The sequence below is a fragment of the Salvelinus alpinus genome, chromosome 29 (assembly GCF_045679555.1).
Source record: "Salvelinus alpinus chromosome 29, SLU_Salpinus.1, whole genome shotgun sequence".
NCBI lineage: Eukaryota > Metazoa > Chordata > Actinopteri > Salmoniformes > Salmonidae > Salvelinus > Salvelinus alpinus.
Window position 1 is genome coordinate 41,516,093 of NC_092114.1, and position 24,077 is coordinate 41,540,169.

At 43.0% G+C, this 24,077-nt stretch overlaps 4 protein-coding genes across 16 annotated transcripts in view; 3 read left to right on the forward strand and 1 right to left on the reverse strand.

Annotated features, from left to right (window-relative positions):
• LOC139558749 (protein argonaute-4) overlaps positions 1 to 3,821 on the forward strand; it is a 30,907-nt gene extending 27,086 nt beyond the window's left edge. For all 8 annotated transcript variants that reach the window (XM_071374156.1, XM_071374160.1, XM_071374155.1 and 5 more), the window contains exon 17: positions 276 to 3,821. In XM_071374156.1, the coding sequence (XP_071230257.1) occupies positions 276 to 384 (109 nt within the window). In that variant the 3' untranslated portion in view covers positions 385 to 3,821. The remainder of the gene's footprint in view (positions 1 to 275) is intronic.
• A 1,553-nt stretch (positions 3,822 to 5,374) lies between these two features.
• Positions 5,375 to 7,862, forward strand: LOC139559047 (claudin-4-like). The gene has a single exon (XM_071374693.1). The coding sequence runs from the start codon at positions 6,497 to 6,499 to the stop codon at positions 7,193 to 7,195; it is 699 nt and encodes a 232-aa protein (XP_071230794.1). The 5' UTR covers positions 5,375 to 6,496; the 3' UTR covers positions 7,196 to 7,862.
• Positions 7,863 to 8,061: 199 nt separating this feature from the next.
• On the reverse strand, positions 8,062 to 11,221 carry airim (AFG2 interacting ribosome maturation factor). 3 transcript variants are annotated; one of them, XM_071374695.1, is made up of 5 exons: positions 10,710 to 11,221; positions 10,430 to 10,609; positions 10,077 to 10,195; positions 9,774 to 9,813; positions 8,062 to 8,481 (listed from the first exon to the last, which is right to left on the reverse strand). In XM_071374695.1, the coding sequence occupies exons 1-5, from the start codon at positions 10,976 to 10,978 to the stop codon at positions 8,469 to 8,471; spliced, it is 621 nt and encodes a 206-aa protein (XP_071230796.1). In that variant the 5' UTR covers positions 10,979 to 11,221; the 3' UTR covers positions 8,062 to 8,468. The 3 variants fall into 3 exon arrangements, with proteins under 3 accessions (XP_071230796.1, XP_071230797.1, XP_071230795.1); XM_071374696.1 differs by lacking the exon at positions 9,774 to 9,813; XM_071374694.1 differs by lacking the exon at positions 9,774 to 9,813 and having other exon boundaries at positions 10,062 to 10,195.
• Positions 11,222 to 11,301: 80 nt separating this feature from the next.
• On the forward strand, positions 11,302 to 23,703 carry LOC139559046 (borealin-like). 4 transcript variants are annotated; one of them, XM_071374688.1, is made up of 10 exons: positions 11,302 to 11,412; positions 11,696 to 11,790; positions 11,894 to 12,022; positions 15,709 to 15,746; positions 18,607 to 18,682; positions 19,311 to 19,384; positions 19,584 to 19,660; positions 19,772 to 19,982; positions 20,242 to 20,328; positions 22,153 to 23,703. In XM_071374688.1, the coding sequence occupies exons 2-10, from the start codon at positions 11,703 to 11,705 to the stop codon at positions 22,186 to 22,188; spliced, it is 816 nt and encodes a 271-aa protein (XP_071230789.1). In that variant the 5' UTR covers positions 11,302 to 11,412; positions 11,696 to 11,702; the 3' UTR covers positions 22,189 to 23,703. The 4 variants fall into 4 exon arrangements, with proteins under 4 accessions (XP_071230789.1, XP_071230793.1, XP_071230792.1 ...); XM_071374692.1 differs by having other exon boundaries at positions 11,309 to 11,790; positions 19,772 to 19,941; XM_071374691.1 differs by having other exon boundaries at positions 11,309 to 11,790; positions 19,853 to 19,982.
• The last annotated feature ends 374 nt before the right edge of the window (positions 23,704 to 24,077 follow it).

Here is a 24,077-nt window from a genome sequence, read left to right on the forward strand (position 1 = left end):
TAATTACAGAGGGGACTGTATATGAAATGTTATTTTAGCCTGAACACACACTAATGGGCTGTATTAGCTGCCCTATATGTTAGATTTATATCTGCAACATATTACGCATCTTGCTTTACTGAATATAAAAATTTTGTTTGGCATGTTGATGCAAATACATTCTGGTAGATTTTGTTCAATATGACCATAGTTGTAATGGGGGAACCAAACAGTTGGGCTTTTGCTTCTGTTACTTTATCATGTGTCTGACCCCTTTCTCTCGTCCTGTCCTGCAGTGCGGAGGGCAGCCACGTGTCGGGCCAGAGTAACGGTCGGGACCCCCTGGCCCTGGCCAAGGCAGTCCAGATCCACTATGATACCCAGCACACCATGTACTTCGCCTGAGCCACGCCAGCAATGGGTGCAGTTCTGTCCCTTCTCTCTCTCTCCTCTGTCTCTCTCTTTTTTTGCCAGTCTCTCTATCTTTCTCTCTCTTGCGTCTTGATCTGCACCAAAGCGGTTCGAAGCCAGTGAAGTGTGCCAATGGAGTATTTTCCTTTTCGGGGAAAAACGACATCCGGCGTTCCCGATCGAGCCGCCTTCTACCAGCAATCCGGCACTGAGAGACCGTGGGGTTTCCAATGTACAGAGAAAGCAAATACACGCATACACAAGTTGAGCCATTTAATTTTTTTCCCGTTTTGAATGTCTTTTTTTTGTAACACTGAGCAATGGAGCGGACTGACGCCAATCGTCAGTGGCAGCTCTTCTAGCTAAGCAGGACTCTGTCTACTTTTTACCTCAAAGCCCTTTGGGTGAAAATCTGTCATAAGGTCTTGGGTTGGTGGGGGTCATGGGGGGGTATGTATGGAAACATGGGTGGGGTGGACCTTTTTTTGAGAATATATTTTTTTCCTTTTATGATCATGTTTTTCCTTTCTCCTTTTCTTCAGTCTTTTTACAAGCGAGGTCACCTGGGTATCCATACCCATTACTCTTTCTTCTCCCATTTAGCGAAGAATAAGTGTGTTTGTGTATATACGTGTGTGTGTGTCTTTGCGTGTGTGTGTGTTTCATGGCAGGCCACTGAATTGTAAAGGGAAAATCAAGGAGATAACTGCTGTAAATGCCTCAGATTTGATGTTTTTATATTCACACATTACATATATATAAATATTTACATCTATAGAACAGATTGAACTATACAGGCTTCACAGAGGCCGGTGGGTGTATGTGTAGCAGTAGCAACCGTGGTTTAGCCGGTGTGGCTGACTGGGCATTGGGACCTATTGAATGGTTGAGAGCTTCGTGAGGGTTTACGGCATTGGGCTAAGCCGCCTTAGTTGGTGCCCCGTGTGAGGAAGGGTATCCATCCCTTAAACTGGTTTGTCACAACGGTTATGACATTGTTGGGGTGGAGCATGTTTTTTTAGCAAGGCGCTAGTCGTCTGAATTTTTCAGAGCAGGAAACACATTCACTTAACTTTTGGGGTTTCCTTTGCTACCGGCCAATTCATTGCACTTACCGGGGACGCTAGGTAAGCAACAGAGGGCACTCTCTCTTACCTTTTATGCATTTATACATACAAATCAAAAAGCAGAATTTGTAAGAGTTTAATATAAAACTGTTTTTGTGGCTAATCTTAACTATTGTTCAGACATAGTTGGTATATTTGATGTTGTTCTTATTGTTAATGTTCTTATCTACAATTATGATAATTATCAGACCGGCAGCAACCAGATGTGTAGTTAGGAGATCAGTGGCTGGGTTTAGAGTTGGACACTTTGTAGCATTCTGGCCTCCGGCGTGGGGAGGCCCAAGGTGGGGCCTCCGGCGTGGGGAGGCCCAAGGTGTATCAGTTTATGCGCCCTTCTGCTCCTCAGTTATGTAGTAGTTTATGGTAGTAGTGAATGGTTTGGCTGTGTTCTCCAGTAGGGAATATCTGTGTTGATCTATCACTGTTACTCCTGACTGGTAAAACAGGAGGCTACCGTCAGTGCTCATCTGGTGAGTATTGTTGGCAGCAGGGGGTTTCGGTTCGATTGGATGAAAGGTGACAATCAGGGCAGGCATTAGGAAGAAACTGGGACGGACAGTGGTAAAAAGAGGTATGCAATAGGCAATGAGTTACATTTTTAGAACTTCATAATGTGTTTCTATGATAGTTTGTGTGTATTTGAACAAGTATATCTATCCATGTCTAAACTTCTGGTATTTTTTAATGAAATAATGTTTTGAACACCAGATATGAACATGAAGCATAAGCACTGCCCTTGGATCTAACGACACCTGACCAGTCACGACCGCGGTTAAAGATACAATTTAACCACAGTCGTGGTAATGGTTGTGCATAACTCGCAGTGAGGATGGGGCGGGGGGTCGACGGCGGCGTGCACGCCTCGTCGGGGGGGTCGGCTCAGCGAAAAACCCTTTTGTAATAAACCATCCGTAAAGCAGCAGGTTTGCTATGAATGAGTTTTGAGCGCCTACCTGTCGAGGGCGTGGGCGCTTGCCTATGGGAGGGGAGCATGGTGGCGGTCCAGGCATTGCATGCAATAAGTTTGAGGGGCGGGGCTAAACTGTTGTGGAGACGTGCACTAGTTTCCCCACGTGGCAAGGGTGCTGCGTTGATTCAGCCTGGTGTGGTCGTCTGCAGAGTGTGTTCCTGTGGGTGTGACCAGACTGGAGCATTGTCCAGGATGTGGGTGTGGTCTCCTAGCAGGGGATCCAAAGGCGTTGATTACTCCCCAGTTTTGAACATATTATCATTGCAAAGCAATATTAACCCGAAATCCAGTTTTCGAATGAGGAAAAAGCTATAATTCTTCTTGTCGACGTGGCTGTTGGTCTGCTCTCTATCGCTGTTTGTGTTTCTGTAACTTGTTTTTTGCCTGTATCAATCAGTGGGAATGTGCATTCAGTGGACTACTCTTTAGGCTCTGAGAATAAAAAAATAAAAAAAGGTAACATTTAGACTTTGCTCGCCTGCATGCCAGAGTATTGTCTCAAAAAAATCTCTTTAGAATTATATTTATTAAGAGACAGGAGGAAAATATGGTAAATGTTTATGAATTTAGTGAGACTGTTATAGGCTAGCAATATTGTCCACTCTCAAGACGTATTTTAAAGATTCCTACACAAATGTCAGTAAAAAACGGAGGCACAGGCCGCTAGAGGCTGAGCGTTCGAGCCTTTGTGTCGTGGCCCGAAGACAAACGAGGTACTTTCTTCAAAAGTGGGCCCGGTAAAGACTTGAACTCTCGCCCCCGCACAGGCCTCAGTGTAGCGTCCATTTAGGCCTCCACTTCCTGGTTTGTGCCCCTGCCACGCCTCTTGGGGCTGTCCTGTCTCGTGGCGCCACCCTGCTGGCCACCCACACAAGCGCACTTCCTCTCTGTGGGGGGCCTCGGCCCAAGGTGTCAATAGCCACAGGAATACCTCCTTTTTAACCTTTTTAAAGAACCATTCTTTCTGTGCCCCGTTTGAAAGAGAGCATGATTTTATTTTTTAATTCCTCTTTGATATAATGACTACAGGTTTGTTATTTGACATTGTGTAATTTAATTTTCTTCTTTATTCTGGTGTGTAGCTCTGCTGTTTTTTCTGCTAGTGGTCTGAGCTGTGTGACTGTCCAATAGCAATAGAAAGGTACCCTGTCTGACCTGCTGGGGAGGGGGTGGGGCTTCCTCAGGCCCCTCCCACAAAGGCGCCTAATCACTCGCTGTATTGCTATGTGACATGTTGAAAACTTTTTATTTTTTTATTTTTTATTTTTTAGCCTGCAGGGAATATTTGTGTTATTGTGCAAAGTAATAAATTGGTATTTTATGCCTATATCATACGCTGGTGTTTCCTCTCTTCATTCCTTTATTGCTTTTTACCCCAACACCACACATGACACAAAGGGCAAATGCTGGTCTTCTGCTCCATTTACAATGTATAATAAATGAGTTGCGTGATTACAGGGCTGCCACTCTAGCGAATTTCATGTACAGTATAATAGAACTAGTCCACAATCACAACTAGATGTACTACATTAATCTGTCAGTAGATGGCGGCATTCTCTCAATGAGCAGAACCGGTCACTTACCAGTTTACTGGCTGAGCAATAGCAGTCTGAGGAGATGGGACTCCTGAAAACCCCCCTCTTTACTCAGTTTAGGTTAACAAAAGATAAGACACTAATTTTATGACAACGCCACTATCATGTACCAAAGATCAATTTTAAATCTGAAGGCAGCATTTGTTGACTTGGACAATGTAGTCAGCTGATACAACTATCTTGGAGATGATTACACTAAATCAGGGATGTCCATCTTGAACAATTACTGCTATTGCGTGTGTTAGGGTGTGCACTGCCTGTTCCGTCAAACATGTTCTGTGTACGTGGAGCACCAACTAGACAAATCAATGACAACCTGCCGATTTTATATTTGGGTTTCAAACATTTTATTTAGCCTTTCATGTATTCTTTAGTGTGTGCTAATGATTCCAGTGGATTTCCGCTACAGCCTTCTCTTACGATGTGGTATTCATCATATGCAGTACCATGGGCCAATATGTCTCATTCACAATGGACCGCTGTCGTTAGCCTGTGCATCCTCCCTCCCCCTTTCCCCCTCTCTTGTATCACTACCCCTCCTATTCCATTTCCTGTGTCCCGTGCTGTTGTCATGACCACCGTTGCCAAGGAGAGGTCACACTCACACGAGGAAGGAAACTCGAACCGCAGATCTTGTTACCATACTATTTAATTCATCAGCACACCAAGGTTCAATGAGATGTGGTGAGCAGGAGATCAGAAACAAACAGCGGATAAGCAAATTATAGAATTTGTTCTCCGTCAGTCACACAGTTAACTGATGTCTGCACTGGTCAGCAGTAAACAATGTAAATCCATTGGTGTAATCCACAAGATGGGATATCAGCCCTTGATATGTAAGACCAGTGCTTTGTGACCATAGACATTGATTCAATCTCTCTTGAAATGAGAAGAAACAGACTATCTCAATGTAAAAATGACACTCGCTGCACTTATTTTTTGTGAGTAAATTTAAGAAGACTTGTTTAGGTAACACCACTTTTCTCCATCCCTTAGATGGAGAGTGAATCCTTACAGCTGACCTGTATTTCTCACGTGGGTGTTCTGCTTTGTAGTCTGATTCATTCTGCTCGCAAACAGTCACTCCACCTAGCCGCCTTTTTTTGTTGTTGCCATTTCTCCCTTTCACTGCAGCCCCCCCCCCAGACAAAAAAACAGAGTTGTAAGAGCTCATTTAGCCATGTAGCGCAAAGCAGGCATTTAAGCCCCATTGTAGAGGCCCCCTTGATTATCTCTGTGTTAATTGATCCACCGACAGGCACCACTCTCTCCCTCCCCCTGTGCTGTCTAGTTCCCCTTCTCTTTCCAGGCACGGTGTTGCTCTCACAGGTTGACGGTATCACTGAGGTTGTTCTGAAGATGGGAGGGACGGACCTACTATTCCATTTACCTGGGAGTTTGACTAAGTGGCCTTGCCCGCTATCTATACCCTAACACCCAGATTGGACCGACCCATTTGGGTTTGCATGCGCGGGGGGAAGGGCAGCAAGCTGAACCTGCGTCGAGTCTGAAGTGGCTCGGCAGGCTCTGAGCCCTTTGTGAGCATTGTGACGAAGACACTTCAACAGGCGCCAGATGCCGCTTCACTCTCCAAGGCTGTGTTCTTTAAGACATAACACATTTTAAGCTTTAGCGGTGAAACAACTTTGGCATCAAGCTTTGGTTCATTTGGAGGCTAATTTAGGATGCACTTGGACAAAGGACATAAATGGACAAAGGCCTATTTGTGTTTCATCAAGACATCTGTTCATGTTTTGTTTATCTTCTGTGGACCTTTTTGCTCATAGAGGACTGTAGTATCAGTTGTTTTTTTACTCCAAGCGATAGCATACGTGACGTCCCTGAATCGAGTATCAGATTTGATCAGCCTGACGTATCTAGGTAAGGCTACACCTAGGTCAGCTCAGCGCTTGGGTTCGTGTGAAGTTAGAGGGCCAGAGCTGCTGACAGAAGTGGATGACATCAATTATACCCTACCCACAAACCCACTGGGCCTGACGGTGCCGTTTCTGAAGCTCGATCAATCAAAAATAGGTGAGCTGCCACTCGTGGCTGCACAGCTATTGACTCTTCAATAATTCATCAGTTTGTAAGAGGGGGAAAGTAAGAGAGCTAGGAGTGACGGATGGTGGTGGAGGAAGAGAAGACTATCACTGGGGGGAGGGGGGGAGTTGAAAAACGCAGAGTTGAAGACATCTGACTAGATGTTGAAAAGAAACACAGAGACATAAGAAGCTTGAGAAGGGAAGGTAGTTTAAGACAGGACAGTGAGTGACTCAAATCCAGGATTGTGAAAGGCCCAGACAGAGAGGGCAGGTGGAGCAAAAGAGCGGGCCTTGAAGTGAGAAAGAGGACATAGACAAGTGTTTTACAGGTCACTCTCAGGTGGTCAGAAGACATCGAGAGCAGCCACCATGGTCAACACAGGCATGCAGCTGATCAGCTTCACCTGCGCGGTGACAGGTTGGGTCATGGCCATCGCTGTGACGGCCTTGCCTCAGTGGAAGGTGTCCGCCTTCATCGGCAGCAACATCCTCACCTCCGAGATCAAGTGGGAGGGCATCTGGATGAGCTGCATCTACCAGACCACGGGCCACATGCAGTGCAAGACCTACGACTCCATGCTGGCTCTGCCCCCGGACCTCCAGGCAGCTCGTGCCCTCATGTGTGTGGCCATCTTCCTGGGCTGGCTGTCCTGTACCGTGTCCTGCTGCGGCATGAAGTGCACCACGTGCGCTGGGGACGACCGCCACGCCAAGGCGGGCATCGCCCTCTCCGGCGGCGTGCTATTCATCCTGACGGGCCTGTGCGTGCTGGTGCCTGTCTCCTGGACCGCCAACACGGTGGTCCAGGACTTCTACAACCCCAACGTGCCTGTCATGTACAAGCGAGAGCTGGGCCAGGCGATCTACCTGGGTTGGGCATCTGCAGTTATTCTGATAATCAGCGGGGCCGTGCTGAGCAGCACCTGCCCTCATATCGAGAGGGGAGGAGGGGAGTACCACCAGGGATACATGGGCCGGAGCTTTCCTAACTTGCGCCCCTCCCCCCTCGCACCTGATCCTCCGAAACCTATCACCTCTAACAGCGTGCCCCTGAAAGAATATGTGTAGTCAGAGAAAATGTGTGACTATAATTGTATGAATTGGCGTATGGGAAGGAGTAAGGTTGAGAAGAGGAAGTAGAAGGCAGGCGAAGGAAACTTTTTTTGGACTGTGAGTGGGGGTGAGGAGTTGTGATTTGGGAGGTTTTGAAGATGGGAAGCATTGGATTTGAAGCTCTACTCTGCAGTAATCTTTCACTCTTTTACTGTGAACCTGATGCATTTTTATTTATTGGAACTAATATTTTTCAAATGTATTTGTACATATTCATCTCTACATATTGTTTGAGACTTTCCATTATGCCTATCCTTATTCGCCTCATTTGTATTCTAATGTATTTATTGACTACAATACACATTTATTACACCGTGATATATAGTATTAGTGCACGGACGGCTCACAATACTTCAGCGAATGCCTGGAAGACACGACATCAATCAACATAAACATCTTTAAGACATTCGTTTTGTGTGCCTTGTGTTGTGAAGATTGGAGTGATTTCTTTCACAATTCTTCTCAGATGTCTGTTAAATTACTTCACAGATTTTGTCTCATAACTATTTAATTGAGTTTGAATAAGTCAAAATTGTAAAAGAATAAACAGATTTTCCCAATGGTGTTTCATATGTTTAGTTCATGACAAGCTGATCCTTTTTCATTGTTTGCCCAGAGTATTGGGGGCCTCATATCTGTGCTAAATGTTCAGCTGTGCACAACTCCAAATGTGTTCCTGTTGCTCTGACCTTGGGTAATATAATGATGGCTCAATCTAGCCCTCCTATAGGCTATTGGAGTTCCTGTCAAATTAATTTGATCTTTCAGGTTAGCAAGGGCCAACCGTTTGATCCTGAATAAAACAGATAGTTGGAGCAAGAGAGGTGTAACAAAAGTTGTCTATTTATTATTTCTCATATTATACTCCATGACATTTCAAATGTTTGTCCACAATAATTTATTTTGCTTAGAAGTCAACAGTGATACAACAGCAAAGACCTGAGCTAGAATAGTAACAGAGCTCTGTTACAATTCTGACACTCTGTCCTCTGCCTTGTTCAGTCCTCTCCTTTGTTCACATCCAGTCCAGTCAGGTGCTCTGCACCGATCAGGGCTGACGCATCCAAGTCAAGATCAACCTGAACCCAGTTAGTTCTTTTACTCTTCAACCCATTACGGAGTCTTGTTATTGTAGACCATCTGAAAGTAGACAATCACATCCACCGGCTAGTCGTCTTGCAGACATCTTGTAGTTCTCCTTCACTGTGACTCGATGAAAAAGGACACTTTAAACAGTGTATCTGAAAGAGTAGGCAGAATAACTACATGAGTTTATTACATTCGGTGAGGGTAAGTACAGTGCCTTCAGAAAGTATTCACACTCCTAGACTTTTCCCACATTTCATTGTGTTACAGCCTGAATTTAATACGGATTAAATTGAGATTTTGTCTCACTCAACACCCAATAATGTCAAAGAGGAATTGTTTTTAGAAATGTTTACAAATGAATGAAAAATTAAAAGCTGAAAATGTCTTGAGCCAATAACTATTCAACCCTTTTGTGATCGCAAGCCTTAACTTCAGAAGTAAAAATGTGCTTAACAAGTTACAATAATTTGCATGTACTCTGTGCGCAATATGTAAGGTCCCTCAGACGTGCAGGGAATTTCAAGCACAGATTCAACCACAAAGTCCAGGGAGATTTTCCAATGCCTCGCAAAGAAGGGCACCTATTGGTAGATTGGTAAAACAAAAAAAAAAATTAAATATCCCTTTGAGAATGGTGCAGTTATTAACTACACTTTGGATGGTGTATCGATCCACCCAGTCACTACAAAGATACAGACGTCCTTCCTAACTCAGTCCCCAAAGAGGAAGGAAACCACTCAGGGATTTCACCATGAGGCCAATGGTGACATTAAAACAGTTACAGAGTTTAATGGCTGTGATAGGGGATAACTGAGGATGGATCAACAACATTGTAGTTACTCCACAATACTAACCTAATTGACAGAGTGAAAAGAAGGAAGCCTATACAGAATACAAAACATGCATCCTGTTTGCAATAAGGCACTAAAGTAATACTGCAAAAACTGTGGCAAAGAAATTATATGTTTGTCCTGAATAGAAAGCGTTATATTTGGGGCAAATCCAATACAACACATCAGTGAGTACCACTCTCCATATTTTCAAGCATGGTGGTGGCTGCATCATGTTATGATATGCTTGTCATCGGCAAGGACTAGGAAGTTTTTTGGGGGGATAAAAAGAAAAAGCTAAACACAGGCAAAATCCTAGATTAAAAAATGGTTCAGTCCGTTTTCCAACAGACACTAGGAGACAAATTACCCTTTCAGCAGGACAATAACCTAAAACACAAGGCCAAATATACACTGGAGTTACTTACCAAGATGACATTGAATGTTCCTGAGTGGCCTAGTTACAGTTTTGACTTAAATTGGCCTGAAAATCTATGGCAAGACTTGAAAATGACTGTCTAGCAATGATCAACATGACAGAGCTTGAAGAATTTTCTAAAGAATAATGTGCAAAAATTGTACAATCCAGGTGTGCAAAGCTCTTAGAGACTAACCCAGAAAGACGCACATCTGTTATCGCTGCCAAAGGTGATTCTAAAATGTATTGACACAGGGGGTTGAATACTTATCTAATGAAGATATATTAATGTTTTATTTTCCATAAAGTATTTTTATTTTATTTGATCATTTCTTTGTCTTTGACAGAGTATTTTGTGTAGACCATTGACAAAAAATTACAATTGCATACATTTGTATCCCACATAGTATTACAACAAAATGTATAAAAAGTCAAGATGTGTGAAAACTTCCTAAAGCACTGTATATACAGAAAATAGTTTTACCATTTTTAGGTTTACCTGATATGCTCTCCTCTCCACTGGGTGTTTCCAGGGACTCCCATCTCTTGGGAGCAGTTTCCAGAAGGGAGAGGTCATCTGCCCTCAGTGTCAGCAGCAAGTTCTTTCTTCTCAGAAACCTGTACATGTAGATGAGGAAAACTATCTTTCTCACACAAATCAACAATAGGACAACCTTTTCCAAATGGTAGATTTCCAAATGTATAATGCCACACACTGAATTGATGCGTTTCAGCCCCAAGCCTTCCTCAGCAGTATGCAGTCGAGTCATGCCCACAATAGATCACTCACAATGAAAATGTATTACACAGCCCTAGTACTGGTACAGTAATACAGTGACACGGAAAGGATACTGTTGACGATAGTAACGCTCTGCATCCTGAAGCCACTCCAACATGTCAGCGATGGATGGAGCGACTGCAGATCTCTGGGTGCATGTAGCTAGGTCAAGGCTGTCTATATTCTGCTCATACAACTGGAACGCACCAGACACCTGATTACTGATAGCATCTCGCACAGACTGAAGTGAACACCTGTAAGAAATAAGAGGGTAATTTGTGGTTTCAAAAATGTGTTCAAGCTTTCTCTGCATTATTTTCAAGAGTTTATGGAGTGAGCTACCATTTATCTTACATTTTGTCAGTGAGTTTTCCCAAAACTATGTCCACTGCCTGTATGAGCTTGAAGTGAAGACGCTGGTGCAGATCAGGAAAGGTGTGAAGAGGGGTATTGGCGATTTGGACCTTTTGAAACGCCCTCAACTGCTCTTCGAGGTTTCCAAGTGAAACCATTAAAGGCTTGCATTCAGCCAAAACTGAATTCCATACTTTCTGATTGTTCTCCAAGATTTGAAAACATTTTTTTAATGTTTGGTAAACCGAAAATAACACAGGCTTCGACATTTGGCTAGCTAGTTATGTTAACACACCTTACAACTCAGAACAGAACAGCGAAAGCCATGTGGCTGGTTAAAAAAGACAACGAAATGATTTGCTGGAATAAAGATGATACAAAGCGAAATAAATAAAACATTCAACTTAATCTAAAAACGGACGATTCCCTTCAAAAATGACTGTCACTTAAGTTTTCCAGTCAACATTTTACCTCCTCGCGTTATTTTATTACATTTCCGGTCAAGTGATCTAAACATGGAGGTTCTTCGAAATGATAGGCTAAAAATGGTTCCAAAATGACGTCAAGTAAAAGAGTATTCTTATTGGCTGGTCTCCGGCACATTCTGTGTCTGCGTGTACATTTTTTAAATTCGCCAGCTGGAAAGAGAGGGAGCAGCAGGATTACGTTTCTAATTTGGAAATAAAGAAAAAAACGTCACCGGGTAATTCATAATGAAATGAAATATAATGTCAAATAGCTAACCTCAATGTTTAGAATACCATTCCATTTTATGTATTTCAAATCTGAAGTGAAACAGAGACTTTTGAAACGGAGCAGTTTCTATCTGGCTAAATAATGTAACGTTAGCTAGCTCATGATGCCTGAATAGTTAACGTAACTAACAACATTTCGTGAAAAGGGCTAGCTAACATTAGTTACCACTAGAAACATTTTAGTTGCTTGACTAGCCCAAGCACCAATTTAGTTTTGGTACCAATGTACAGAGTCACAATGGGACGACCAAAGAGGACGACCAAACAATGTAAAAACCCCAAGTTGGACAAATTGGAGGCTTTTCTCGAAGATTTCGACAGTGAGGGTATGGACCAATGACACAGAGCATGTATATGCAAATTGGCTGTTAGCCATTATGTGAATGTTAACGTGGGGTTGGAGAAGTTATACTAAAGTTCTATTTTCAGTGAAAACTGTAGTTGAAAGGCTGAAGGAGAGGACGAACAGCCTCCTGAAAGATGCAGACAACTTCTTCAACATGGCTGTGATCAAGCTGCCAAAAGCAGTGAGACAGATGAACTGGCTTGAGCATTGTGGTAAGTTAGGTGAAGACAAATGCACCTGATGACAACCACATGGGAAAGGTTGGTTAGATACTTTTTTGTGTGTCGCACACACACAAACACACAGTGAAGTCGGAAGTTTACATACACCTTAGCCAAATATATTTAAACTCAGTTTTTCACAATTCCTGACATTTAATCCAAATAAAAGTCCCTGTTTTAGGTCAGTTAGGATCACCACTTTATTTTAAGAATGTGAAATGTTAGAATAATAGTAGAGAGAATGAATCATTTAATATTTTATTTCTTTCATCACATTCCCAGTGGGTCAGAAGTTTACATGCACTCAATTAGCATTTGGTAGCATTGCCTTTAAATTGTTTAGCCTGGGTCAAATGTTTTGGGTAGCCTTCCACAAGCTTCCCACAATACGTTGGGTGAATTTTGGCCCATTCCTCCTGACAGAGCTGGTGTAATTGAGTCAGGTTTGTAGGCCTCCTTGCTCACACACGCTTTTTCAGTTCTGCCCAGATATTTTTTATAGGATTGAGGTCAGGGCTTTGTGATGGCCACTCCAATACATTGACTTTGTTGTCCTTAAGCCATTTTGCCACAACTTTGGAAGTATGCTTGGGGTCATTGTCCACTTGGAAGACCCATTTGCGACCTAGCTTTAACTTCCTGACTGATGTCTTGAGATGTTGCTTCAATATATCCACATAATTTTGATGCCTCATGATGCCATCTATTTTGTGAAGTGCACCAGTCCCTCCTCCAGCAAAGCACCCCCACAACATGATGCTGCCGCCACCCCCGTGCTTAATGGTTGGGATGGTGTTCTTCGGCTTGCAAGCCTCCCCCCTTTTTCCTCCAAACATAACAATGGTTATTATGGCCAAACAGTAAACATTTTGTTTCATCAGACCAGAGGACATTTCTCCAAAAAGTACAATCTTTGTCCCATGTGCAGTTGCAAACCGTAGTGTGGCTTTTTTTATGGCGGTTTTGGAGCAGTGGCTTCTTCCTTGCTGAGCGGCCTTTCAGGTTATGTCGATATAGGACTCGTTTTACTGTGGATATAGATACTTTTGTACCCGTTTCCTCCAGCATCTTCACAAGGTCCTTTGCTGTTCTGGGATTGATTTGCACTTTTCGCACTGAAGTACGTTCATCTCTAGGAGACAGAGCGCGTCTCCTTCCTGAGCGGTGTGACGGCTGCGTGATCTCATGGTGTTTATACTTGCGTACTATTGTTTATACAGATGAACGTAGTACCTTCAGGCATTTGGAAATTGCTCCCAAGGATGAACCAGACTTGTGGAGGTCTACAATTTGTTTTCTGAGGTCTTAGCTGATTTTTGTTGATTTTCCCATGATGTCAAGCAAAGAGGCACTGGGTTTGAAGGTAGGCCTTGAAATACATCCACAGGTAAACCTCCAATTGACTCAAATTATGTCAATTAGCCTATCAGAAGCTTCTAGAGCCATGTCATAATTTTCTGGAATTTTCCAAGCTGTTTAAAGGCACAGTCAACTTAGTGTATGTAAACTGCTGACCCACTGGAATTGTGATACAGTGAATTATAAGTGAAATAATCTGTCTGTAAACAATTGTTGGAAGAATTACTTGTCATGCACAAAGTATATGGCCTAACCGACTTGCTAAAACTATAGTTTGTTAACAATACATTTGTGGAGTGGTTGAAAAATGAGTTTTAATGACTCCAACCTCAATGTATGTAAACTTCCGACTTCAACTATATATGTGTGTGTATATATATATATATATATATATATATACACACACACACACACACACACACACACACACACACACACACACACACACACACACACACACACACACACACAGAGTTGCGCGAGCAAACCACACAAAATAAGTACACTTGGCTTGACACTCAGAAAAGGGCTACTTCTTAATTTCTCAAAGGAAAAACATCAACCAATTTCTAAAGACTGACATCTAGTGGAAGCCATAGGAACTGCAACCTGGTGCCTCATAAATCTAGTCCTCCATAGAAAACCAATTGAAAACACAGTGATCTCAAAAAAACAATTCCTGTATGGTTTGTCCTCGGGGTTTCGCCTGCCAAATAAGTTCTGTTATACTCACAGACATGATTTGAACAGTTTTAGAAACTTCAGAGTGTTTTCTCTCTAAATCTACCAATTATATGCATCTCCTAGGTTCTGGGCCTTAGAAACAGGCAGTTTAATTTAGGCACGCTTTTCATCCAAAATTCCGAATGCTGCCCCCTACCCTAGTGAAGTTAATCCTATAGAAAAGTTGTGGGCGGAACTGAAAAAGCGTGTGCAAGGAAGGAGGCCTACAAACCTGACTCAGTTACACCAGCTCTGTCAGGAGGAGTGGGCCAAATTCACCCAACTTATTGTGGGAAGCTTGTGGTAGGCTACCCAAAACGTTTGACCCATTTACAACAGTTTAAAGGCAATACTACCAAATATTAATTGAGTGTATGTGAACGTCTGACCCACTTGGAATGTGATGAAAGAAATAATACCTGAAAGAAATAATTCTCTCTACTATTATTCTGACTTTTCACATTTCTTAAAATAAAGTGAAATCGAGCACATAGCCATGCAATCTCCATTGACAAACATTGGCAGAAGAATGGCCTTACCGAAGAGCTCAGTGACTTTCAACGTGGCAGCGTCATAGGATGCAACCTTTCCAACAAGTCAGTTTGTCAAAATTCTACCCTGGTAAAGCTGCCCAGGTCAACTGTAAGTGTTGTTATTGTGAAGTTAACGTCTAGGAGCAACAACAGCTCAGCTGCGCAGTGGTCGGCCACACAACCTCACAGAACAGGCTCGCTGAAGCGCGTAAAAATTGTCTGTCCTCGGTTGCAAAACTCACTACCGAGTTTCAAACTGCCTCTGGACGCAACGTCCGCACAAAAACTTGTTTGTCGGGAGCTTCATGGAATGGGTTTCCATGGCCGAGCAGCCGCACATAAGCCTAAGATCACCATGCACAATGCCAAGCGTTACCTGGAGTGGTGTAAAGCTCGTAGCCATTTAACTCTGGAGTAGTGGAAACGCGTTTTCTGGAGTGACGAATCACGCTTCAGAATCTGGCAGTCCGATGGACAAATCTGGGTTTGGCGGATGCCAGGAGAATGCTACCTGCCTGAATGCATAGTGCCAACTGTAAAGTTTGGTGGAGGAATATTGGTCTGGGGCTGTTTTTAATGGTTTGGGCTAGGTCCCTTCGTTCCTGTGAAGGGAAATCTTAACGCTACAGCATACAATGACATTCTAGATGATTCTGTCCTTCCAACTTTGTGGCAACAGTTTGGGAAGGCGCTTTTCTGTTTCAGCATGACAATGCCCCTGTATACAAAGCGAGGTGCATACAGAAATGGTTTCTTGAGACCGGTGTGGAAGATCTTGACTGGCCTGCACAGAGCCCTGACCTCAACCACATCAAACACTTTTGGGATAAAATGTTGGGCCTAATCGCCTGACCTCACTAATTCTCGTGGCTGAATGGAAGCAAGTTCCCGCAGCAATGTTCCAACATCTAGTGGAAAGCCTTCCCAGAAATGGGGCGACGAACTCCATATTAATGCCCATGATTCTGGAATGAGATGTTCGAGTATGTGTCCACATACTTTTGGTCATGTAGCGTATGTTGTTTTATCTGACAAACGTACACGTCTCCTTTATTCCCTCAGGGTCAGAGAAACCAAAGTCACCAGTGGATGATGCCACGGTGAGTTTTCTACACTGAACAAAAATATAAACTTAACAATTGAAGATTTTACTGAGTTACAGTTCATATAAGGAAATCAGTCAATTGAAATAAATTCATTAGGCCTTAATCAATGGAGTTCACATGACTGGGAATACAGATATGCATCTGTTGGTCACAGATACCTTTTTTTAAAAAAAGGTGGGTGTAAGAATATTTAGAAAATAATACACAACGCAGAATACTAACCAGAGGTGTGGACTCGAGTCACATGACTTGGACTCGAGTCACAAATATGATGACCTGCAACTCGACTTTGACTTTAACACCAATGACTCTTGACTTAACTTGGACTTGAGCCTTATGACTCGACCTGACTTCATACCCTCCCCAAGCCCAAATGTAAAAAATAATGCTATTATAAAACGTGTGCAGCGCATCAACTCTTCATTTAACGGATTACAGTTTGAATCGGACAGCAGCCAATCAAATTGTGCAAGCTGAGAAAAAGTTGTGCGTGGCCGTGCAGAGGAACGTCGGCGGGTGCATTCAGATGGATCCCTTGGAAAGGTGATACCCTATATTATTATTTTTGGATATAAAGACGACGGTGTATCAACAAAAAAATTGATTGCAACTTGCAAAACATGCGGGAAGAAAATTACAGACAGGGGCACAACAATTTCCAACTTTGTTCTGACCCGTTAATCATTAATTCCCTATTACAGAAAAAACACTATTTCCATTGATACCGTTAGTACCAGAGGTGGGACCAAGTCATTGTTTTACAAGTAAGTCTCAAGTCTTAGCACTCAAGTCCCAAGTCAAGACAGACAAGTCTCAAGTCCTAAACTTTAAGTTTCGAGTCCTAAACAAGTCAATGTGCTCTTCACCAAATGTATTACCATTTCATATTTTTAACAAGAGTAATAGTTAGTATATTACATTTACACAAATCATGAATGCTTTTAAAAATACCTATATAGTTATTAATTTCCAAATAAATGTTATATTTCCATAGAAATACATGGGTAGCCATGAGAAAGACCCCCCCCCCCCCCCCCCAATAGTGATTGACTATCGAGGATCGCAATCGCCCAACCTTAACACACACACACTTTCTCTCTGTGTGGTTACAGTAGGTTAACGTATGTCAATGGTTTTAGGAACAGCAGTAACATCAGGCAGGATTTAGGCTACCAACTGCCTAGCCAGTTGTAGCTCAATCTTGGGTGCAATGATCACGTTCCTACACTGACTGACTGTGTGGAGGCTCATTGATTTAACGTTACGTTAGCCGAGACATGGGAGGAATTTGTCTAGGCATTGAGCCTGAAACAGGATACTTGTTATTTGGTCATTGGCCCAGTTTTATTGCAAGGAATTCTAATTGGTCAACCACAGGCTAGGGTTGGGTTATAAAACTACATCCTGTCCCTTTGTTCTGTGGAGCGAATCACTGAGGACAGGGGAGAATGAACATCTACTTCTCAGCATAACATCTATAATTTGTCCTTTTTGAATAAACCTATTTTTCTCCCCCTGATTTGCATTGGGGTCTGTGTTATTGAAGAGTAACATCAACTGCTAACACTTGGTGCCGTCACCCGGATGAATGAAACTCATCAACTGTGTGTTGATCCAGGGAAAAGAGAGGGCTGAGCACAAACCACCACGGGAGTCAACTCTTAATCTCCTGATTGACTGCTAACAAGGGCGTGGATCAGAAAACCAGTCAGTATCTAGTGTGACCACCATTTACCTCATGCAGCAAGATGTCTCCTTTGCGTATAGTTAATCAAGCTGTTGACTGTGGAATGTTGTCTTACACCTCTTCAATGGCTGTGCGAAGTTAATGAATATTGTCGGGAACTGGAACACGCTGTCATACACATTGATCCAGAGCATCCCAAACATGCTCAATGCGTGACATGTCTGAGTATGCAGGCCATGGAAGAATTGGGATGACAATGGGCCCCAGGATCTCGTCATATCTCTGCATTCAAATTGCCATTGATAAAATGCAATTGTGTTTGTTGTCTGTAGCTTACACCTGCCCATACCATAACCCCACCGATGCCATGAGGCACTTTGTTCACAACATTGACATAAGCCATTTTCCCGGTACAGTTGAAAACGGGATTCATCCGTAAAGAGCACACTTCTCCAGCGTGCCAGTGGCCATCGAAGGTGAGCATTTGCACACTGAAGTTGTTTATGTTGCCGAACTGCAGTCAGGTCAAGACCCTGGTGAGGACGACGAGCACGCAGATGAGCTTCCCTGAGACTGTTTCTGACAGTTTTGCAAAATATCTTTGGTTGTGTAAACCCACAGTTTAATCCGCAGGTGAAGAAGCCGGATGTGGAGGTCGGTTGGACGTATTGCTAAATTATTTAAAACCATGTTGGAGGCGGCTTATGGTAGAGAAATGAACATTAAATTCTGTCAACAGCTCTGGTGGACATTCCTGCAGTCAGCATGCCAATTGCACGCTTCCTCAACTTAAGACATTTGTACACAACTGCACGTTTTAGTGGCTTTTTATTGTCCCCAGCACAAGGTGCACCTGTGTAATGATCCTGCTGGTTAATCAGCTTCTTGATATGCCATACCTATCAGGTGGATGGATTATCTTGGCAAGTAGAAATGCTCACTAACAGATGTAAACATTCGTGTACAAAATTCGAGAAGCCTTTTGTGCGTATGGAAAATGTATTTTATTTCAGCTCATGAAACATGGGTAAAACTTTACATGTTTTATATTTTTGTTCAGTATAAATTAAAATGGAATATTTCATAAACTAGTCTGGCCATGGTTTTGACACAACATCAAGTGCCACCCACACACAGTCTCTGTTCACTCTATTTGTCTACTTCCAGAAAGTAGAGGAGGCTGCACAAGTCGAGAGCATCATGGCTGAAGTCCATACTATTCCCCCCAAGACTGCTAAAAAAGGTAATTTTCTCTCTTTGCTATACTGCATACCAGTTATGTGTCTGTGAATCCTTAGAATCCCACTGGATGGCCTCCCGAGTGGCGCAGCGGTCAAAGGCACTGCATCTCAGTGCTAGAGGCGTCGCTACAGACCCTGGTTCGATCCCGGGCTGTATCACAACCGGCCGTGATTGGGAGTCCCATAGGGCGGCGCAACAATTGGCCCAGTGTCGTCCGGGTTAGGGGAGGGTTTGACCGGGTAGACCGTCATTGTAAAATAATAATTTCTTAACTGACTTTCCGAGGTAAATAAAGGTTAAATAAAAAAAATTGCAGTGCTTGAGGTGTCACTACAGACCCGAGTTCGATCCCAGGCTGTATCACAACCGGCTGTGACCGGGAGTCCCATAGGGCGGCGCACAATTGGCCCAGTGTCGCCCAGGTTAGGTCGTCAGTTAAACAGTGTTTCTTCCGACACATTGGTGCGGCTGGCTTTCGGGTTAAGTGGGCAGGTGTTATGAAGCGCGGTTAGGTGGGTCATGTTTGGGAGGACGCATGACTCGACCTTCGCCTTGGGGAGAAAAAGGGGGTAAAATGCAACAGAAAGGGATCCCACTGGATGTTAAACTTACTCTGCTCCCCTCTGCAGCAACGTCGAAAAGCGGTGAAGCCAGGACAAGTTCAGAGGATGAGGAGAACACTATTATGGCCAGAGGGAAGAAGGTTAGTGCTGTATTCATTGGCAAGGTTAGGGAGACTTATTGTGTGTTTAGTTTCAGAAGACTCAATGTAGTCCTCAAAAGCCTCCTTTCTTTTGGCTTTTACATTTTTATTCCAAATTATAGCAATAGCCCATATCATTATTAGTACCACACCATGTTTAACTCAAACTTGCAGTGTTGCCTCATGGTCCATTTCTCAGGGTAAATCAACTAGGAAACCTCTGTCAAAGAGGGCCAAAGCACTGTCAGTCAGCAAGCAGAACACCTCCATCAACAAGTAAGACCCTTTCCTCAGCCGAAATCTGCTAATATTTTTGCATGTGTTGGTGTGTGTTTTTACGGATGTACGCAAATAACTTTCTGATATTAATTTGCCACTTGTGTTCAGGACCAGTAGGAAGGCCCCCAAAGCAACATTGGGTACCACTGTGCTAGTGGACACTGCTTCACTTGTTGTCATATACCCCAGGCTTCCCAAGACCCCAGTGACGAGGATACCCCGCCACAAGGAGAGGGTGTACAGCATCTCGGCCAACGGCTCCCCCATCTCAGAAGTCGGTAATGATATCGTCATCAATGTCCCTGTGGGGAACGGAGCGGTAAGCAGGCTGCCGTCAGCCTTCCGGTTTTAGACTGATCCTTTCTGAACGGTGACCATCGGACTTGGATAAATACCCTCACTAACCCCTCTGACTGTTTGCGTGGTTATGTTACTTGTGTATCTGTGTGTGTGTAAAATGTGTCAACCTGATTTCATTATTGTTTTATTGTCACACACCGGATAGGTGCAGTGAAATGGACACATTTCATGTGTGTCGACAAGGTTAATCTGCTGACCTAGTGAGTTTTTGGTTCCAGAGCATTCAGCTGCTGGCCAGTCAGATGGACAGTGTGGACCTGGGACAGCTGGATGAGACGGCCATAAGGAGCATTCGTCTGCTCCAGGTATGGTCTTCACTAGGGCTGTCGCGGTCACCGTATTACCGGCAGTCATGAAAGCAGTTAAATTGCACGTGACTGAGTCACGGTAATATCCTCTTATGCACTCAGGACATGTGTTGGTAAAGTACCCTAACGAACATCGGGTCATTAATGGCCTGGTACTCAGGGCTGTATTGTCCCTCTTAACTGCTCTGGCATCAATGCAAATGAAATCGAAAATCCCATCAAACGCTTATCAAAACAGTATGATGATTTTAAATCTCACCTCACTGTGATGATCAATTTGGAGAATGAAGTTCAACAGCAGGTTGAAACAGTAAAACATGGTTGTTTGTGGATGTTTCAAAGCCTAACGACAAGGAAATGGACAACGCTTTCTAAGGTGATGATTCATTCAAAAACAACCAGAGCTTATGAGCCCAGGCCTGAAAACTCTGAATAAAAATGACGATTGTGCTTTTATACAATACATAGCCTACTGCATATTACACATGGCAGAAAAACAAACATGAAACAACACTGATTTAAGATTTCTTTGGAACATAATTGGTCTAGCATCCAAAATGAAACAAATTTGAGGAATGGCCTTTTTGAGTGTGGAATGTATTAGTATACATACTGGATGGACTGATTACCTTACGCTACGCTCCAAAATGTCTATCCATGAGTCTGGTAGAGAATGTATAGCACTAGTCGATGATGTCGGTTCATTGATTGTGCAGGGCGGATTATAGTTAGCCTACAATTCTAGTGAATTTGATTTTGAATAAATAATAGGGATAGGGATTTATTTTTATATTTTCATAATATGCTGACACTTTACCTTTTATAACTAAAGAATATCTCACCGCCGTGCTTTTCTATCGTCCTCCTTTCTCTCCTTCATTCCTTTATCAAGCCTGCAGATGGGGTGTCAACTGTTTAGTGAAATGGGTTCTGTTGCGAAAACATGTTACCATCGATGTTCCCGAACAGATTTCACAAATGAAGCTCTGTGTAGCTGCAGGAACAGGGTTGGGCGGAATATCACCTGTTGCATATCGAAATCGTGGTTGTTGTTGTGGAGTGAAAGTGTTATTTATTTCTCAGCTGCTCCTATTAAGCACAGCTCCCCTATAAAACCGAAGTAGTCTATCCGGCATGGAGAAGTCTGATCACTTGATGAGAGAATAGCTGTGCAGCCTGAGGCAAGGACCAGAGCACAAGCTTCTTTTGCTACTTTCTCTAATCATCAATAGCCTATAGTCGCACCATGCAGCCCATATATGTTTTGAATGCAGTGTTTGGTTTTTGCCAGGCATAATGAGACCCATCTGTCCATACAACATTCTTCCAAAGGTCTTGGAAGTTGCGTTTTAGCAAACTTGAGTCAACCTTTTGGATGAGATGGGTCCCATTTATGTCTGGCGAAAACCAAACACTGCGTTTCACAGTAAGAACCTCGTACCAACAGTCAAGCATGGTGGTGGTAGTGTGATGCTTTGGCGATGCTTTGCTGCCTCAGGACCTGGACAATTTGCCTTAATAGAAGGAACCATGAATTCTGCAGGAGAATATCACACTGAGCTGCTGTTTTTTTTTGTGTGTAAGCTCAGGTTCCCTTAACCTAATATTTGATATTTGTTGAAGATCTGTTAACATTCAGTACACAATATGCAAAAATAGAGAATCAGAAAGTGGGCAAATACTTTATCACAGCACTTTATATCTATGTATGATTGCCTAACATTAGCCATGTCTATTTAGCTGGTTTGAAATGGGTTTTCGTTGTAAAAACTGAAAAGAGTAGCTGTTACATGAAACTCATGTTCACTTTGCTCTCCACAGAACCGTCTCACAACACTGTGTGGAACATCCGAGTGACCTCTGCACCTTCAGTCCTAGCATTTTTCTCCCCAATTTCGATCTTGTCTCATCGCTGCAACTCCCCAACAGTCTCGGGAGAGGCGAAGGTCAAGTCGTTCTTCTTTCAAAACATGACCCGCGCTTCGTAACACCTGTCCACTTAACCAGGAAGCCAGCTGCGCCAATGTGTCGGAGGAAACACTGTTCAACTAACGACCGAGACGGGCCTGCAGGTGCCCGGCCCAGCACAAGGAATCGCTAGAGCGCGATGAGCCAAGTAAAGCCCCCCCCCCCGGCTAAACCCTCCCCCCCCCGGCTAAACCCTCCCCTAACCCGGACGACGCTGGGACAATTGTGCGCTGCCCTATGGGACTCCTGGCCACGGCCAGGTTGTGAAGTCCCAGCATTTTTTTGTACATGATTCTACCTTCACATTTTTAAATGTTTTTTTTAAAACTACTGTCTATATTTCTATTTTAATACATAGTTATGTTTATCTGTCAATCTGCATCATGGTGTTTCTTTGCATTATTTTCGTTTAAATCTTAGATTTAAGAATCAATGTCACATGACTTTATTTGAGACACTATTCTTCAGGGATGCTCAAAGCATGCAGTAAGGGAATGTCCTAGTCTTCCATGATAGTGATTTATATAATGTCAAGGTTGTAAATATGACCAAAATGAATGAACCCTAACTACACTCTTTCCCTCATAGTCTAGCATAACATGTTTGAAATTCATTTGGGAGCCTGTTATTGTCAATGTTCTATCTATTGGCCTGTCTCAACAATACAGCTTTGTCTGCACTATAGTGGTGGTTGTGCCAGTTCAATGTGTGATGTGACTAAGGTCCATGTATTTTAGATTATTTTGTGGAATTTGGACAATTCTGTTTTAAAGTAAATATGCTTTTTTGTTCAGTTATTTTCCTTAAATGTCATCTCTTTCTGGGGAACGTCTTAATTTGTGTGATTGGAAGTTGGGACCGCGGTTTGGGGCAGGGGGTTGTGGCTCTGTAGGCGTTCAGATCTAGGCCTACAAGAAGCTCTGTGGTCGTACTAGTAATAAAGTACAGAAATACACGTCTTTTTCATGTTCTCTTGCTGCCATAATATGCTGTAGTCAGAGACAACTAGACATGACTGTTTGCCTGCATTGATTCCGTGAGACAGCCTGCTCATTTTCAGTTCTGGAGGGAGCATTATTCATAAAGACTCCCCTGGAATTCAATTTGTGTCACTGATACCCATTTCAGACAGGTGTGTCATATAATCTCTACAATATAAGGCAATGGGATTTGAGCTGTAGATGAGTGACAATCCCAAAATATATCCTATGGGGGGGAAAAAAGAGACTAGTCAATGTCAAAGCAGTAACTGACGAAACGTCACACTCCATAGCAAACTAAATTGCGTCGTAGGTATGTTTTGGGCTCAGTTGCAAGATGGTTCAGGATAAATGTCTAAATTAACTACTCAAACCACATTCCCTGTAACTGGCATTTGGAACTACAATTAAACATATTGCAACACCCCTTTGTTAGTGTTTGGATTGCTTGTATGTTATTATAAACTGGGTGGTTAGAGCCCTGAATGCTGATTGGCTGAAAGCTGTGGTATATCAGACCGTATACCATGGGTATGGCAAAACATTTACTTTTACTGCTCTAATTAAGTTGGTAACCAGTTTACAGTAGCAATAAAGCACATCGGGTGTTTGGTATATTTCCAATATACCACAGCTAAGGGCTGTATCCAGGCACTCTGTGGCATCACGCTTAAGAACAGCCCATAGCCTGGTATGTTGGCCATATACCACACCCCCTCGGGCCTTATTGCTTAGTTTTACTTTAGTAAGTACTTCAGTACATTGCCCTTTGACGCTTGGCATTCAGGCCAAAGAGTT